The sequence below is a fragment of the Scaptodrosophila lebanonensis genome, unplaced genomic scaffold, assembly GCF_003285725.1.
Source record: "Scaptodrosophila lebanonensis strain 11010-0011.00,11010-0021.00 unplaced genomic scaffold, SlebRS2 tig00001412-arrow-pilon, whole genome shotgun sequence".
Lineage (NCBI taxonomy): Eukaryota > Metazoa > Arthropoda > Insecta > Diptera > Drosophilidae > Scaptodrosophila > Scaptodrosophila lebanonensis.
The window spans coordinates 1,224,197-1,241,395 of NW_022060739.1; the positions used below are offsets into that span (position 1 = coordinate 1,224,197).

The window sequence follows — 17,199 nt, forward strand, 5'->3', positions numbered from 1 at the left end:
GGCTTTGTGTCGATAAATGGACTGCAGCTAGTTACAAGGACACACCAACAACACCAACAACAACAACAGCATCGAGCAGTACACGAGAACATAAGAAGAAATCTAGGCTGGGGACGTGCCTGGCATCTGGCAGCTTAATTAAAACATTTTGCGAAATTTTGCAACTCTTCCCCTCTTGTTTGCCTTTCTGTCAGTTCAGCTCTCGATGTTACCAAAATTTCACTGAAACACGCACACACACACACACACACACACACACACATATACCAACACATACACACGAACAGGCGCGCAGAAAAAAAATTGAAAATTGCACGCAAATATGTGTCGAAATCTTCATGTAATGCCTGCGCGGAGGCATGAATTTCGCCAGTTTTCGTGGAAATTATTAGGTCGAAAAACGAGGTTGACTACGTACATGAAAAGGGTTTGACGTGGACCCATCAATATGGTTGTGGGCGTGCTTTAAACAGCGCGCGTGGGCGCTTGCTTGAATTTGTTTTGCTTATTGAAATACCTTTCGATTATTTGTTACGGGCCAAACAAAATGAAAAGTAAGCTTTAGACATTTTTACACGCAATTTCACTTTACGCTCAACGAAGGTGCGTCCAGGCCAGCTCTGTTTGGTTAAAGTCCTGACATTTGGTAAAAAGTTTAAAGCTTAGATGCCGCAAGCTCAACCTGCTAATCCCCATATCAAAAGTGTGTCCTATGCTGTCCTGTTGACCTGTTGTCCCGAATGTTTGTGTGCAGCTGACGGGCCCTGAATGTCAGACCAACTGCCAGGTAGCCGTCAGAGCAGCGGCAACATTACCTTTCATGTCTTTGCGCTGATTGAATTGCGAGTCCCGGCCCGGCCCTTATACCAACCGCCTCCTTTCGCATCGCATCGTCATCGTCGCTGTCGCCGTCGCTGACAACAACACAAAAAGAATTTCAGGCACTTTTCAATTTCGCAGCAGTTCAGCTTACTCAGAGCACCTACATTTTTCATTATGTAAATATTTAATGTGACTTATGTATATCAAAGGACGAGGCGATGGCAGCCATATTCCCAGCAGCTGGTGCCATATTCTGTGATTAGCGGACAGTACGCAAGATATTCTGAGTTTAACACACGCGCCTAAACGTATGCTAACCTTTTTAGTCCACACTTTACTCTCTGATGGCAACCCTTAAACGTTTACAAAATGTTCGGGAGGGGGGAGAGGGGTGGAAATGCGTTTTATTCCACCATATTTTCATCGCTTTTTCCCCTTTTTGTCAGCAGTGGGCGATTGTGGGAGGAGAAGAGTCACCCTTCGCTTGTAATGCCTGTTTTTATTTGCTTCTGCTTTCTCTTGTCAATATTTTTTACGCTTATCAAATACTTGTTATCAAAATCGATTACAACAACAACACATCAACTTGAATTCAATGAGGTCGCCGCCTCTCGCTTGTCTGTTGACGTCTATGTCAATGTCGATGTCGACGTCGATGATGAGCTAAAGATGGCAAATATAATAATGTTGATTAACATATGCAAATACTTAGTACAGTGAAAGCTAGATATAATTAGTGATACAACATTTTGTTGTATCAATATTTTTAAACGATGCATATATTACAATTTTTAAATTTCTCAAAATTGATTCTTTTGCGAGAAGTTGTAAATTACAATAAATATAATAACAAATAATATAAAATTTTTGTTGTACTTATAGTATAATAATAATAATTATGGAATCAATACTTTTTTTATACTAATAATGCCTCAATTGTTTGGGCAAATTATTTTGGTTCCAGCAAGGGCTCTTACTATGTACATACCTGAAAACTAAACATTTCAAAGATATATTAGTGGTATATAATAGTGCTACGTTGTATATTTTTACAATTAAATAATTTCTTGTTAAAATGAAAAAGATCAACCTACTTCGGCTTTCAGCATGAAGTGTTGGACGTTTATAATGTGATTGTTTCTAATTATTTTCCTAAAACTTTTGATCTTCTTGGCTGTTTCTTATTTGTTGAAGAGATGCTCTATTTCAACGAAATAACAAGGAAATAAACGTCTAGTTAAAAACAAAAACAATCGATCTACTTGTATATCCATTTACATACATATTTTAAATTTTAGTCTAGTATATAAATCTGAAATCTGAAAATCATTCTATTTACCAAGCTAGACACGTATGTCCGCACCAGAGATTTTGTTGAACAATTTATTTTCTTTTTTATAAAACATACTAACTGATATTATTTTAATAATTTTTTATTTATATTTTATATTTATTTTTAGGTAACATTTTTTCTTTTATACTAATTTCATCTTTTTAAAATTATTTCATTTTTCTACTTTAATTTATGGAAGACTTGTACCTCTTTCAACTTTTTCTAGGTTCTTATATTTTTCAGTCAGTTTTTGATTTGGTTCCAAAATTTCCATCGGTAGTAATAAATGAGTACTTATTTTATACGTTATTTTATTTTTTTTTTTAAATTTGTGGCGACATAGCAACATCTATAAAAAGTATTATGTACAAGTACATATAATTATTTAAGTAATTCAATTATTTCAAGCTCTAAGGAAAACTTTTGATGAAGAAAGTATGTACAAAATGCGTCCCAAAATAAACAGGCCTTTTTTAAAGAGGAAATAAATATTAAACTTTTTTTTGACTATTATCACCTTCCGACTCAATGCAATATTTAGCACGAACAGGAAACATTTCAAAGAATCCTGTTTAATATATACTTAGTAGTTTCCGAGTACTTACATTAATTGAGTGCGTCGATTATAGCCAGTGCTGACTGTGTACACAGAAACTGTTTGCTTTGCATTGATAGAATGATAAACTGAACTCTGGAGTGAACATTTTTATCATTATGTGACCCATATAGGTCGCCCGTTATCAAAATAGTCGAAGATCAAAGCTTCAAAATGTTAAATCCGTGGATTACTCGTATGTCATGCAGAGGCCTATTATATACATAAATTGGTGGCACACACCTCCACACGAAAGCCGTGCCTGCCAGTCTGTCTGACTGTCTCTCAAACTGTCAGTCTGTCTGTCTATCAGTTGATATAGTGAGTAATCGTGACATTGTACAGAGATAAAAGTCCATCATCATGGCACTTATGTAAATATTATCTTTTTAATATTGTTTGAGCGCAGCTGACAGCTTCCTGTCATAAAGCAAACAGCACAGTAGCCAACTGAAGGACTCATAAAAAGCTGCCGAGATAAAAATGAAACCATTTATAAATTTTTTACTTTTATTAATCTTGGTCTCGTTTATATGTTTCTGATTTTGGTTTTTGCTTGCTGCTCTTTAAATGTGTAAAATATTTCATTTGAATTATTCGAAATAAATCCAATAAACTGCTGTCAAGTTCATAAATCAAATTGTAATCGAAACTCGAAATCAAATTTACTGCAGCAGCTCAATTAATTATACATATACATACATAAATATGTATGTATTGTTGTGGTTGTTGTTGGTATTGTTGCTGTCGCGGCGCATTTGATTGATGGGCGTGTGTTGAATATTTAAACGAACTTAATTCGCCCCTAACTGGATGACGCCTTCGCTGCGTTTTAATTAGCATTTAAAGCTACCGCCCTCGCTCTGCAACCCGAATATTTTCGTACACTTCAATGATTTTGCCATTGAGTGTAATGCAAACACCAATTTATTCACATACCGCATTTATGTATGTATGTATATAGAAAAACATAACAGATTCTCACAGCAAATGGTAACTAACTACGAAGTAAATGAAATCTCAGCTTTAGCATAAAATTCGGCACCGGAACGAAGAATTCCACTTAGCACGGTCCAATCTTCTGCACATCTAGTTTCCGTCCCAACTTTCTATAATCCCGCTGCGTACACTCGAACTCGCAGCGATTCTTATAAGTCACGCCATTGCTGCCGCACACCTGCTCCTTTTTGGACAGATCGCAGGGACAAAAGCTGGCCTCAGTGCGTCCCACCAGCGCCACAGCTAGCACAAAGGCCAGTAGGGAGAACAAAGCAAAGCACTTCATAGTCTTTGGATTCACAGCCGCCGCCTGCTAATTACACTCCGAGGGAATTCTTTGCAAAGTACCTTTGAAGAGGTTCGTTGTAGTGAGCTCGCCAAGTGTTGAATTGCCACTGAGCGCCTGCCTCAAACTTTATGAGTCGCAGCTTAAAAGCTATGCCGCCTGTTGCTCTACTCTTACTCACAATATAGTATAAACAAAAATACATACTTATACTTTAAATGTATACAGTAATCACTATTTACATAGAGACATGATCTGTTTTCCAAAAAAACATTAGTTATCTTTCAAAACAGATTTATGGCTAATCTGATGCTTTGCACTCAGATTCCTTAGAATTTCTGTTAATTGTTCAGCTACGGCAAAAGTGAATCACTTTCGATTGGCCTGGGTAGTTGGGTAGATATGTTATACTTAAGCCAATATTTGTCACTTTGTCACTGGAAAGCAAATAATTGAATGCTTAAATCCATGCTGATGCCTGAACAAATTTGTATAAGTATTTGAGATTATTTTCCGATAAATCATCTGACGACTAGTGTCTATATTTTTGTGCCCCTTAATCTGAAGCAAAAGTAATTGAACTTGACACTTTTTTTAGTTTTATCAAATTATCTCTTCTCAATTACATTATTTAGCAAGTTTTTATTGGTCATTTATTTGAAAAAGTTTTCAATAAAATATGTATGTATTTATTTATTTTTATTATTTTATATTCATTGTGTCTTTCAAACTTACTTCCCTTAAATTGTATTCCAAAGTTTCAGAGTTCTTTTTATTTCAAGTTTATCTTTGAGAAAGCCTATACATATTTCGAAAAGTATTTAAACTAAGCCCACCTTACTTCCTACCCTAACGTTTTTCTTAGGAAAGCATAGTATATCTTAGTTCTTTGAGCATAAAATTTGTATAAGTATGACCTCTAGAACAGAACATTAAAAACAATTGTTTAAATTTAAAGTGTGATGTGCAGAAAATTTGTTGCCTTCTACTTGTATGTACCTCATCAAGCAAACGCTACTGTAGATATGTATGTATAGATATTGCACACTTATGTATTTATGTACATAAGTATAAGTGTGTATATATTTCTGCTATCTGTACGATGCGTCAACTTTGCTAATTAGTCAACAAGCCGATGTTTTCTGGTGTTTTTCGTTGCTTTGCTTCGCTTTGCTTTGAAAAGTAAAACAGCTGTCTTATTGTTTATTGTTTGCTTCGCTCATTGAAATTGATTAGCGACTCATTCGCATGATTTTTACGCGCTTCCAGTAACTTCCACGGTTGACAATTTATGGCCCACACCGATTGTAAGGGCCACAGAAGAAGAAGAATGCTTAGACGCAACAATTTGTTTAGGCCGATGCGCATTTTCACGACAACTTTTTCGAACTAAAAGTCATGATAAAGTTTTTAAGCAAATTTCCCCAGTGGCTGCTGCTGCTGCCTCTCCTGACCAATTGATTGAATTACAGTTACAATAACAAAGCACCAGGCGGTGAACAATTTATTTTCATAAATGTCAAGCGGCGCAAATTGCCACATAAAAAGCTGCAAAATATTGTGCCATAATATTAATTAAAGTGCCTCAAAAATAAATTGACAGGGGACTAGTGCTGTCTCTCTCACTCTCTCCTCTCTCCCACTCTACCTGTTTACTCATCAATTGTCTGTCTTTAACGCAATTTTCATAATGACCTCAAATAGGCAGCCAACTGACAAGCTCGCCCCACGCCCAACTTCCCCCGCCTATTACGACCAACACCCATCAGGGCTCAGTCGATCGGCAACAACAAAATATACGCAGCCGTGTGCAGCGCAGCGCAGCGCAGGTCACGCCTTGCATTTAAATTAGCTGCTGATAAGCGGTACCAGCAGGAACAGCGCCGAAGAGCGGGCTTGAAGAGTGAGAGAATGAGAGAGTGAGTGCGAGCGTCATGCATGGTAATAGTAGTGCATGGTAGTAGTTGGCAACGCCGTATGTTAGCTTTTATCGCGTATAGCTGTGAGCTTTTCCCCAGACAATAACACTTACAACACTAGACAACAAGAAAAATGTGCTACTGAAGATAACATCCCCATTAAACGATAATTCACGCAAAGTGCAATTAAAATATTTATCAGGAGTTTTAGTCTAATTGCAGGTGTGAATAATTTTGTGTTAGTTAAGGAACGAATACTAATTAGCTTAGAAACTAAAATGATTTTAGAAGCTCATTTTATACCTACAAAATACTTTTATTTAATGTTTCTGTTGTGCCAAATTTTCATCTATTTAATTCAAAGACAAAATAAATGAATACCCTCTTATTAAAAGCGCTCGTGATTAAAATGTATACAAATACAAAAAAAAAAACTTTAAATTTAACTAAATCTTGCTATGTATGCCAAAAATTACGCATAGAACAAGAAAACTATACTATCGAGTGATCAAAATTCTAAGGAATTTCTATTTGGTTTTAATATTATATTTTCTTTTAATCATAAGTGTGTCTAAATTGTGGCTGGATAGTGTAATTAACAAATCACCTCGCTGTTGTTTTCCGTAAAATAACAAAAGAATTCAGAAAACAAAGGCTAACTCGACAGCCAGGCTATAAAACTGCACAGTTTATTGCAAATATTTACATTTTGCAACTAGCTGTTATAAATGCCGACACATTGTTATTGTGCTAAGAAAAGTCCCCAGCTAGTACAGCATTCTCGACTGGGAAAAAATCCCAATTCGAAAAAGCACAAATATCAAGCGCACAGGTATTGCGACGCGGTAGGCGATAAGATAGGAGTCACTCGCTTTGATATCGCTCGCTTTCAGTTATTCGAATAAACTGTGCGGTAGTTACGGATTAGTCGAACCAAAACAACCAATTGGACTGCTTCGCACAATACTAAAAAGAGACTTCTCAGTTTTCAACAAGAAACAACAACAAATTCAAGAAAGGAACATGAAGTTGCTGTATTTACTTCTAACACTCTGCCTAGTGTTGGCCCTCATTTCGACGCCTCTGCGCGCCGATTCGGTCAAACCACACATTTGTCCGTGTCCACGCAACTATGACCCCGTTTGTGCCTCCAATATGGCCACATATCCCAATCGCTGTGAATACAATTGTGCGCGTCGTGAGTTCGAGCGAACTGGCCGTAACTTGGACTTGTTGCGATCGGGCAGCTGCTAAGAAATGGAACTGAAATGGAACATTGTGAAATAAAACTGCAAAATATGTTTATTTGAAAAATTATAAATAAAAATCAATATTTATGTGCATATCCTCTAGTCACAAGCACTATAGTACGGTGACTTTATTAATCATAGGTATGCTTATCAGCGAACCCATTCAACGCTGCACCTTCGACAAAGCACTCCATTTTTATCAATATCAGTATAAGCGTATCTTTTTTTGCCACCCAAAGCACTATAAATTATTTGATATTGTTGGATTAGATCGGCGTCGAGCCATTCCAATTCAGTCAGTCTCACACAATGGCGCACATTTGTTTAAATAAAACAGAGAAAAACTGCCAAACCACGTCATTACACTTAGAGAATTCTTATGACTAATACTTGTATAAACGTGTCTTTCGCTTTGCCAACTAGGAATATACTTTTATGTAGATGACTAATGTATTAATCTCGCCGATTATTACTATTTCGATCCTAAAACGAACCAAACAAAATCGATAAGCCATTACTTTCAACGAATTCTCATTTACAATTTGCCACTCTATATACCGGTACATACTTATATTTAGAGCTCGAAACTTCCGTTGTCAACATAAAGATTTCACAGATTTGCAATATAGATATATACCAAATAAATGAATGAGTTTAATACGATGAGACTTTCAGGATTTTTACACGCTTTAAGGAATAAAACTCTTGTTTTCTAATTCCAATTAAAGATATAATTGAAACTCTTTTCATTGATTTTTTAAATGGAATTATAGCAATTTTTTGTCACGGTGTAAGTAAGTAGTTCAAGTTTAAAGCTTTTGCACCACTTGTGTTTAACACAAGCCATTTTATTCAATAATACTCGAAAATACATTTTAAAAAGTAGATATGACCTTAGTTGATGTGCAACGTCCCTTATGGGCTAATGTCAGAATCCGACCTTGAACCGCTACGTTCTTGGCGGCACAATCCAGCTCACATGAATTTGGATAGGTAACACCATCGGAACCGCAAGCAAAATCCAAATTACGTGGGCAGGCGCAGAAAATCCTTTCATCAGAGTCGGCGCTGACCAAAACTACACAGGCCATCAGGCTCAGGACCAAAGCCAGAGAAAAGAAACGCATGACTACTTTTTAATATTTTTAATTTTTTTTAATTGATGAACACGTTCTCTAACAAGCTGAGACTGACTGGAGCTTTGCCAGTCGACAGACTTTGTTTTATAACTAGATAGGTGGTTAAAAAAAGCACCTATTTGTACAAGCAGGTAAACAAGCTTAGCAAATAATCGTGCTATAGCTCAACTAGGCAGGCCGGAACGTTTCACGCCCATAATTGGGACTATAATTACTGGAAGTGACACCAAAAATGCAAATATGAGTAGCTGTAAATATTCATTCTACTTGTAGTACATCAGGAAACTTAACCATGAAAAGAACCTTGAGTATACATTCAGATTTCAAATGTGAATATAACGTTTGATATTCTCCCATTTGAATTTATATTTTCTACCTTTTCGTTTCGATGTTTTATTTTTTATATTAAATAGTGAAATAGCTTTCCCGATTCCGATTGTTGAAAAAATGCAAACAAAAACAAGTCCACGATCTCTTTTCAACCTAAAATTTAGTAATTAACCGAAAGAAATACTAGTAGTACTACTATAAAAATCTGATTTATAAGATAAGTTCCATAAGTCGAAAACGAAACGCCATTTAAAATTTACAAATATTTTTCTTAACTGAAGGATGCATTATGCATTATGCATTATTATTTAAAAATTGGAAATATACATTTAATACAAAGTGTTTCGCAAAGTAAGCAGGACTTTTAAAAATATCATTTTCCGTTGCCGAAACGTATAGTATTGATGACTGTTTTAGTTGCGTACATCTTTTATCGACATCCCGTCAAAATTTCATAACAATCGGAGTGAAGGGCCGAGCTATCGCCGACAAAGTAACACTGCGATTGCACTGTCGGTACAAAATGACAAAGAAACAAGCTTATCAGAATTTTGCCAAAATCTTCTGTGAAAAGAATATGTATAAATGGAATTTATTATCTTGCAATTAACGATTAATCGCATTTTAGCCGATCAATAGAAAATGCCCGTCCGTTCGTTTGTCTAAACAACAACTTTTTTTTTTATTAGCATATCTCAAGCAAATTTAGCTTTTATCATATTATTAATCATGATTGGTACAACAAAGGCTATTTTAGTTAAAGGACTGTGTTCGAGAAAGAGGGACGGTCACATAACAGTTTCGTACTCTTTTTATTATTACTATTTTCAATAATGCAAGGGGATGCAAATGTTTAAAAAGTTGTTCAATACGTTTGGATTAACATATAAGTAGTATATGGGTGACTTTGATCTGCTATTGGTAGACCTGCAATCCTACTGCTCAAAAGTAAGATTTCATATTTATTGAATAAGGATGAAAATTACATATATATCCCTAAGTTCAACAAGGCTACAATGTAAATTGTGAATAAACATATCCGTTCTGAAAGTTTCTAAAATGATAATAGCATTGCTAACATCTCTCGTGGTGTCATTTTAATATGGTTATTTATTAATACATTTCACGCCAACGATAGAAAATACAATTATGTGTGACAAATACAAATTTGGAGCCCCTAGGTCTTATAGTCTCTGAGATATACATAGGCGCTTATACGAATGGAAAATCGGAATATCCACAATAGGTGGGGGGAAAATCAAAAAAATAAAACAAACTCGAACAGAATACACATAAGGCATCTCTGTGCAAAATTTGGTGTCTCTAGCTCTTATAGTCTCTGAAATCCAGGTGTTCATACGGACAGACCGATAGACTTAGATCGACTCGTCTTGTCATGCTGATCAAGAATATATGTACTTTGTGGGTTCTGCCACGCGCCCTTCTTCATGTTATATTTTTCAACTCGCGCAAACCTAATATACTCTTGTACATTCCTTGTACAGAGTATAAATACTTGTAGTAAATAAAGATATTCGTTCTAAGGCTTTCTGAAAAGGTAATGGCATTGTTAGCATTTCCCGGGTTTTTACAGCCGTTAAGCTGTAAAACCCAGATCTTTTCCCGCCTTTGCATCAACTGGAATTCAACGTACCATTTCATCCTTTTGGTACAAACTATAACAAAAGATCTAATGCTCATAAGTCACTTTTTATTTGTTTATACAATTTACAAGCAACAATTTTTATTTGCATTTGCCCCCGTGCTTCAATTTCAAGTCCTTTTTTTTAGCCATCTCACATTCCAGCAAACACTTATTGTCATAAGTTTTTCCGTCGCTTCCGCAAACAGGCATAAGTTCGAAAGTACATTTGCAATCCTTGGATAAGACAGAGCCAATCAACAAGCTCAAAGATAGGAAGAGTCCAAGAAAATGCATGACTATCAACAGCAAATAAATTAAACGATCTGAATATTGGTATTGCAATACCTTTGCTCTATATATATTAGAGGAGCATGTTTCACCTAACAATAGAAATTCCAATTATCTGTGACACATGCCCGTGCAAGTACGATTTGCTATGCCTTCAGGCTTTAATAGGAATTACATATATAAGAAAATATCGGAAATAACAACCAAATATTTTGTTACCATGCCAATTAAAAAGTTAAGTAGTATATGGTGGACCAAGATCTGCTAATGGTGGACCCGCAATCCTAAACGTTACACTTTCATTATAAAATAGGAAAAATTAAGAAAGTTTTATTTAACCCTAAGTTCAACAAGGATATACAATGAAAATAGTAAATAAACATATTCATTCTGAAGCTTTCTAAAAAGATAATGGGATTGTTGTGATTGTTCGTGCCTTTGGATAAACTGGAATTCAACGTACCATTTCATCCTTTTGGCACAGACTATAACAAAAGATCTAATGCTCAGAAGCCACATTTTATTTGTTTATACAATTTACAAGCAACAATTTTTATTTGCACATGCCCTCGTGCTTCAATTTCAAGTCCTTGTTTTTAGCCATCTCACATTCCAGCACACACTTATTGTCATAAGTTTCTCCGTCGGTTCCGCAAACAGGACTAAATATGTAAGTACATACGCAAACCTTGGATAAGACAGAGCTGATCAACAAGTTCAAAGATAGGAAGAGTCCAAGAAAATGCATGACTATCAACAGCAAATAAATCAAACGATCTGAATATTGGTATTGCAATACCTTTGCTCTATATATATTAGGGGAGCATGTTTCACCTAACAATAGAAATTGCAATTGTCTGTGACACATGCCCGCGCAAGTACAATTTGCTATGCCTTCAGGCTTTAATAGGAATTACATATATAAGAAAATATCGGAAATAACAACCAAATATTTTGTTACCATGCCAATTAAAAAGTTAAGTAGTATATGGTGGACCTAATGGTGTAGCCGCATTCCTAATGCTCAAAATTTTCATTTTTTTTATTAAATATGAAAAATTAAGAAAGTTTTATTTAACCCTAACATCTTCAATGAAAATAGTAAACAAGAGAGAACGCTACAGTCAGAAAGCCGGACAGTAAAATAGCCTGTACTCTCCAAAAACAAAGAAAATTAATGATAAAAAAAAATTAATTATTTAATTAATTTAAATAAAAATATTTAATACATACACATACATACAACAGTGAAAACATGTTTATGTACAGTTTTAACAGCATGGGCAGCGATTTTATTTATGGCTATAACTTTCTTCAGAACTCACCAATCATGATGAAACATAGCATACGGACACATAATCACTAACTACAACTGTAATGACCAAATTTGAAATTCCAAGAATTACGGGAGGTATGGAAAAGAATTGCGTCCGTCCGTCTGTATGAACGCAAGAATCTCAGAAAATATAAGAGCTAAAATAACCAAATTTGGTATCTAGATTCTCCTAAGTCCGAGAAAGGACGAATTTGTGTTTTTTTTTTCTGATGCACCCCCCACTCCCCCGCTATTCGTATTTTTGCCATAGCTCCCGTAATTTTGGAATTTTGTACTTAGATTTGGCAAATACCTTCAGTTAGTGATTATGAGACCGTATGCCAATTTTCATTACGATAGCTTTATTATGAAGAACGTTATAGCCATAAATATACTCTCTACCGATGCTCTGCCCGCAGCTGTTGTTGTTGTTGCTGCTCCGACTTATTCCTGCACTGCAAACATACACGCATAGACACGATGATGTAAATGTATGCCGTTGAAACATAAACATGTCTCCATTTATAAACATATGTATGTATTGAATATATTTTTTTAACATTTAATAAAATAATTAAATATGTTTTTTAAATAAATTTTAAAATGAACTGCAGCGTTCTCCCTTGTTTTTATTTGCATTTGCCCTCGTGCTTCAATTTCAAGTCCTTGTTTTTAGCCATCTCACATTCCAGCATACACTTATTGTCATAAGTTTTTCCGTCGCTCCCGCAAACTGGATTCATTTCGTCAGTACATATGCAGAGCTTAGCTAAGGCGGCACTGACCAACAAGTTCAAAGATAGGAACAGTCCAAGGAATTGCATGGCTATCAACTTCAAATAAATAAAACGTTGTTGGTATTGCAAAACCTTGCTTTATATATTAGGGGAGCATGTTTAACCTAACAATAGAAATTCCAATTATCTGTGACACATGCTCGTGCAAGTACAATTTGCTATACTACCTTCAGGCTTTAATAAGACTTATAATGAAAAATATAGGAAATATCATCCAAATATTTATTTAACATACCAATTAAAAAGTTAAGTAGTATATGGAGACTCACTTTCTTTATAAAATATGAAAAATTAAGAATGTTTTATTTAACTCTAAGTTCAACAAGGAGCTACAATGAAAATAGTAAATAAACATATTCATTCTGAAGCTTTCTAAAAAGATAATGGGATTGTTGTGATTGTTCGCGTTGTTACAGCCGTTAAGCCTTAAAAGCCAGATCTTTTCCTGGAATTCAGCGTACCATTTCTTCCTTTTGGTACAGACTACAAGTATAACAAAAGATCTAATGCTCAGATCTTTGCTTTGTTTATACAATTGACCAGCAGTTAGTTTTAGTTTAAGGAATGTAGGAAATGATCAATTTAATATTTATTTAACATACCAACTAAAAAGTTATTAAATATTAAAAACGATGAAAGCTATATTTATGCCTCAGTTCAACAATGAACTACAATGAAAAAAGTACATAGACATATTCGTTCTAAAGCTTCCTAAAAGGCAGTTTGATTGTTAACGTTTTTTGCATTGTTGCAGTTGGTAGAGCTATAAAACCCAAACATGGCTCGCTTATGGATCAGCTGGACCTGCAATCCTCATTCTTAATCGGCTATAAGAATTCAGGGTAGAATTCAGCTCTTAAGGCACAGGATATAACAATAGATCTAATGGACAAAAATACAATTATATTTATTAATATTTTTTTACATGACGCTTATTTGCATTTGCCCTCGTGCTTCAATTTCAAGTCCTTGTTTTTAGCCATCTCACATTCCAGCATACACTTATTGTCATATGTTTTTCCATCGCTTCCGCAAACAGGCTTTAAGTCCCTGTGACAAGTGCAGGCGTGGGCAGCGCTGACCAAAAAGCTCAGAGATAGGACCAGTCCAAGGAAATGCATGGCTATCAAGTCCGAAAAAATCAGAATATCTGGATGTTGGCATTGCAATAACCATTGCTTTATATATTTCGGAAGCGTGTTTCACGCCAACGTTACAAATTGCAATTATGTGTGACAAATATATATTGTGCAACGCCTTCAGTTTTTAATAGGAATTAAGTAGAAAATGAAGGCAATATCAATCAAATAGTTATTAAATGTGAAAAATTCAATTCAATTCCTCGTTTACACCAAATGGATTTCCGTGGTTAATACCTTCGGCTATGCAAACAGATAGAGAGATAGTACTGCCCCATAAGTTTCAGGAAATGAACAGATTAAATAAGCGCATGGCTAAGAAATTGGACAATCCGAGAGTTGTCATTGCACTAATCACTTCTATATACTTACTTATGTACTTATGCAAGTGCGCGTACATCTCATTTATATAATTAAATATTTTAATAAAATTGTTGTTGGATTTAAAAAAAAACCTAAGCGCGCAAGCAATGCTGCTTACAAAGTTAAATACTACAATACAATACTATTAAATACTAACTATATTTTCAATTTTAAAATTAAAAACAAATTTTAAAAAATCAAAAATTCTTTTTTCTTTTAATAAAAATATTTTATTAAAGATATTTGTTGTCGAGCAAAAAATTAAATTTTTCCTAATCATTATTTTTATACTCTGTACATGAAATGTACAGAAGTATATTAGGTTTGCGGGAGCTGAAAAATGTAACAGGCAGAAGGAGGCGTGGCAGACCCCACAAAGTATATATATTCTTGATCAGCGTGACAAGACGAGTCGATCTAGCCCTGTCTGTCTGTCTGTCCGTCTGTCCGTCTGTCAGTCTGTCCGTCTGTCCGTCTGTCCGTCCGTATGAACACCTGGATCTCAGAGACTATAAGAGATAGAGACACCAAATTTTGCACGAAGATGCGTTATGTGTGTATTCTATACGAGTTTGTTTTATTTTTTTGATTTTCCCCCCCACTTCCCCCCTATGGGGGTTTTCCCGATTTTCCATTCGTATAATCGCCTATATCTCGGAGACTATAAGACCTAGGAACACCAAATTTTAGTCCCAGATGCCTTATGTGAATACGCAGAAAATGTATATTTTGGAATTTCCCTCCCTCCCCCCTCTACCCCACAAATCGTAACTCCCGTAATTCTTGGAATTTCGAACTAAAATTTTGCAAATACCCCCAGTTTGTTATTATGTGTCCGTATGCCAAGTTTCACTATGATAGACCGATTTAACAAGAAGTTATAGCCATAAATATATTTGCTGCTGCAGCGCTGCTCAAGCGCTGCCCCCGGCTGTTGTTGATGTTGCTGTTTGGTTGACTGCGAAAATGCTTACACAGACACGAATAGATGCGCATAGGCATACATACACTCACACAGACGCAATTGCTATGTAAATGTGCAATTATAAACCCTTTACGTGAGTTCGAATACCGAGAGAGGTAAAATCGATCAAATTTTTTTTTATTTTCTTAATTTTTTTTATTTTCTATAATTATTGTAAACATATGTACAGAGTATTTCAAAGTCGGGGCACCCGACTTTAGCTTTTTTACTTGTTGAAGTTTTATTTTGTTGCTCGAAAATAATGACCATTTTATTATTGATTATCCCAACTTACCTGGTGATACCTAGTTTTAAAATCATTACACATACTATATGCATAGATGCTCTTTAAAAAGGATGATTTTATAATTTAGCATTAGGTTGTGAGAATCCTGCTATCTCGTTGTGCTATTCGAAGCTCCCACTATAAGTGAATGATTTTATTGATTAAAAATAATGATAATAATCATTATCCTTATCATGTTTTATTCCCAATATACATACATTACTATTCCAATACCCTTTAATTCATTGGGTAGAGAGTATAATAGAGTGTCTAAAAGCAGTTGAATTTATTTGATCAAACTTTTACATACATTTAGTATTGACATTTGCCCTCGTGAACCAATTTCAAGTCACGACCCTGCTTCTGGGCTATCTGGATCGAACAATTCAGGACACATGTGTTTTCGTAGGTAATACCATCACTGCCGCAAACAGACTCTAAAGCCGGCATACAAATGCAGGCGTCGGTCAAAGCAGCACTGGCCAACAGAGCCATGAATATGGGAACAGTAAAGAAACTCATTCTGACTAATTGCCTAAAAAGGGAAACCTAATAGAGCTTATATACATAGGTGTGTAATTTCAATTTGATTTACACGAGTGTGACAATGATTTATTTTGTCTATGAAATATCACAGAAACCTTTAAAAGCACAAAATACTACAATGGGCGTATCACCAGGTAATTTCGATTTGTAAATTGTTATAATTACTGATTGGTATAAATACGAGTATGTACAAGTATAAAAACAAACAAATAATTACACTTTCTTCAACAAGTAGTAGCATTAATCATTAATCACAAATCGAAATTACCTGTTAAATGCTTCCACTTCTAATTTTGTTTCGTGTCGCTTTTTCTTAGCGGAAAAGTTTAAATCAAAGAAAAAAATACTAGTACAATTAATTGAACTTTAAAATATAGTCCTCTGTAACCATGATTACCATTATTTATTAACACTAATAGTATTCATAATGATGGTAATAATAATAAAATGGACGCAACAAGTCATGTGTGACGCTTGCCAGGGCTTACTAGACGCGTTATTGAAAAGAGAAACATAGAATCCCCCTATTTATAGTTACTGCAGGGGCGTAAAAGTGGATGATGAGCTCAGCAGCATAACTGCTTCTCTACTTCATATGTTTGCTAATGTTCTCCAGAAATTGCTTAGCTGCTAATAAAAGGCTTTCAACGCATAAAAAGCCATTTCAATCTAAATATTGTGCCTGGTTGCTTGGCAGAGCAACGAACTGTTGGGTGGTGGGCGAAGGCTAAAAGGATAAAATTCGAAACATAACAAAAGGATATTAAACGGCTACAGATTGAAATAGAAATAAATAGAGATACACTTTGGCTAACAACATTACAAGCACCAGTCAGCCGGCCAGTAGGGAAAGGGAATATCGTATCTAAATTTCTCAAATTCTTATTGCAGCTATAAATCGCAATCGTGTACAAAGTATGCTTTGAAAGTGCCATTTGAAAAAAATTATTTATTTATTTATTTGTACTTTCTATTTTTGATAGTATTTTTTTCGTTATAATCGTCTGTCCATAAGTTACAATTTAAAAGTCTTTACAAGTATATCATTGCATGAAGCATCTTTACGTTTTTCTATGATTGTTTGTTATACTATTTTTTTTTGTTGAGATTATTGATTTATTTAATAGATCATCAAATAGTGCTGTCGATACAAATTACCAATATCAAGTTATAATTTAACTAT

The 17,199-nt window shown here is 35.0% G+C and overlaps 3 protein-coding genes across 3 annotated transcripts in view; 2 read left to right on the forward strand and 1 right to left on the reverse strand.

The window, feature by feature from the left end:
• LOC115630949 (calcium/calmodulin-dependent 3',5'-cyclic nucleotide phosphodiesterase 1) overlaps positions 1-17,199 on the forward strand; it is a 77,001-nt gene that overhangs the window by 24,208 nt on the left and 35,594 nt on the right. The window lies entirely within an intron of this gene.
• LOC115630955 (agrin-like) lies at positions 3,644-4,152 on the reverse strand. Its single transcript, XM_030527529.1, has one exon. It carries the CDS (start codon positions 4,033-4,035, stop codon positions 3,814-3,816), a length of 222 nt encoding a protein of 73 aa, XP_030383389.1. The 5' UTR covers positions 4,036-4,152; the 3' UTR covers positions 3,644-3,813.
• On the forward strand, positions 6,739-7,319 carry LOC115630954 (trypsin inhibitor ClTI-1). Its single transcript, XM_030527528.1, has one exon. The coding sequence runs from the start codon at positions 6,978-6,980 to the stop codon at positions 7,206-7,208; it is 231 nt and encodes a 76-aa protein (XP_030383388.1). The 5' UTR covers positions 6,739-6,977; the 3' UTR covers positions 7,209-7,319.

Bases quoted from the DNA above. Each gene is read 5' to 3' on its own strand.
- LOC115630955 (XM_030527529.1), bottom strand. From the start codon at position 4,035: ATGAAGTGCTTTGCTTTGTTCTCCCTACTGGCCTTTGTGCTAGCTGTG.
- LOC115630954 (XM_030527528.1), top strand. From the start codon at position 6,978: ATGAAGTTGCTGTATTTACTTCTAACACTCTGCCTAGTGTTGGCCCTC.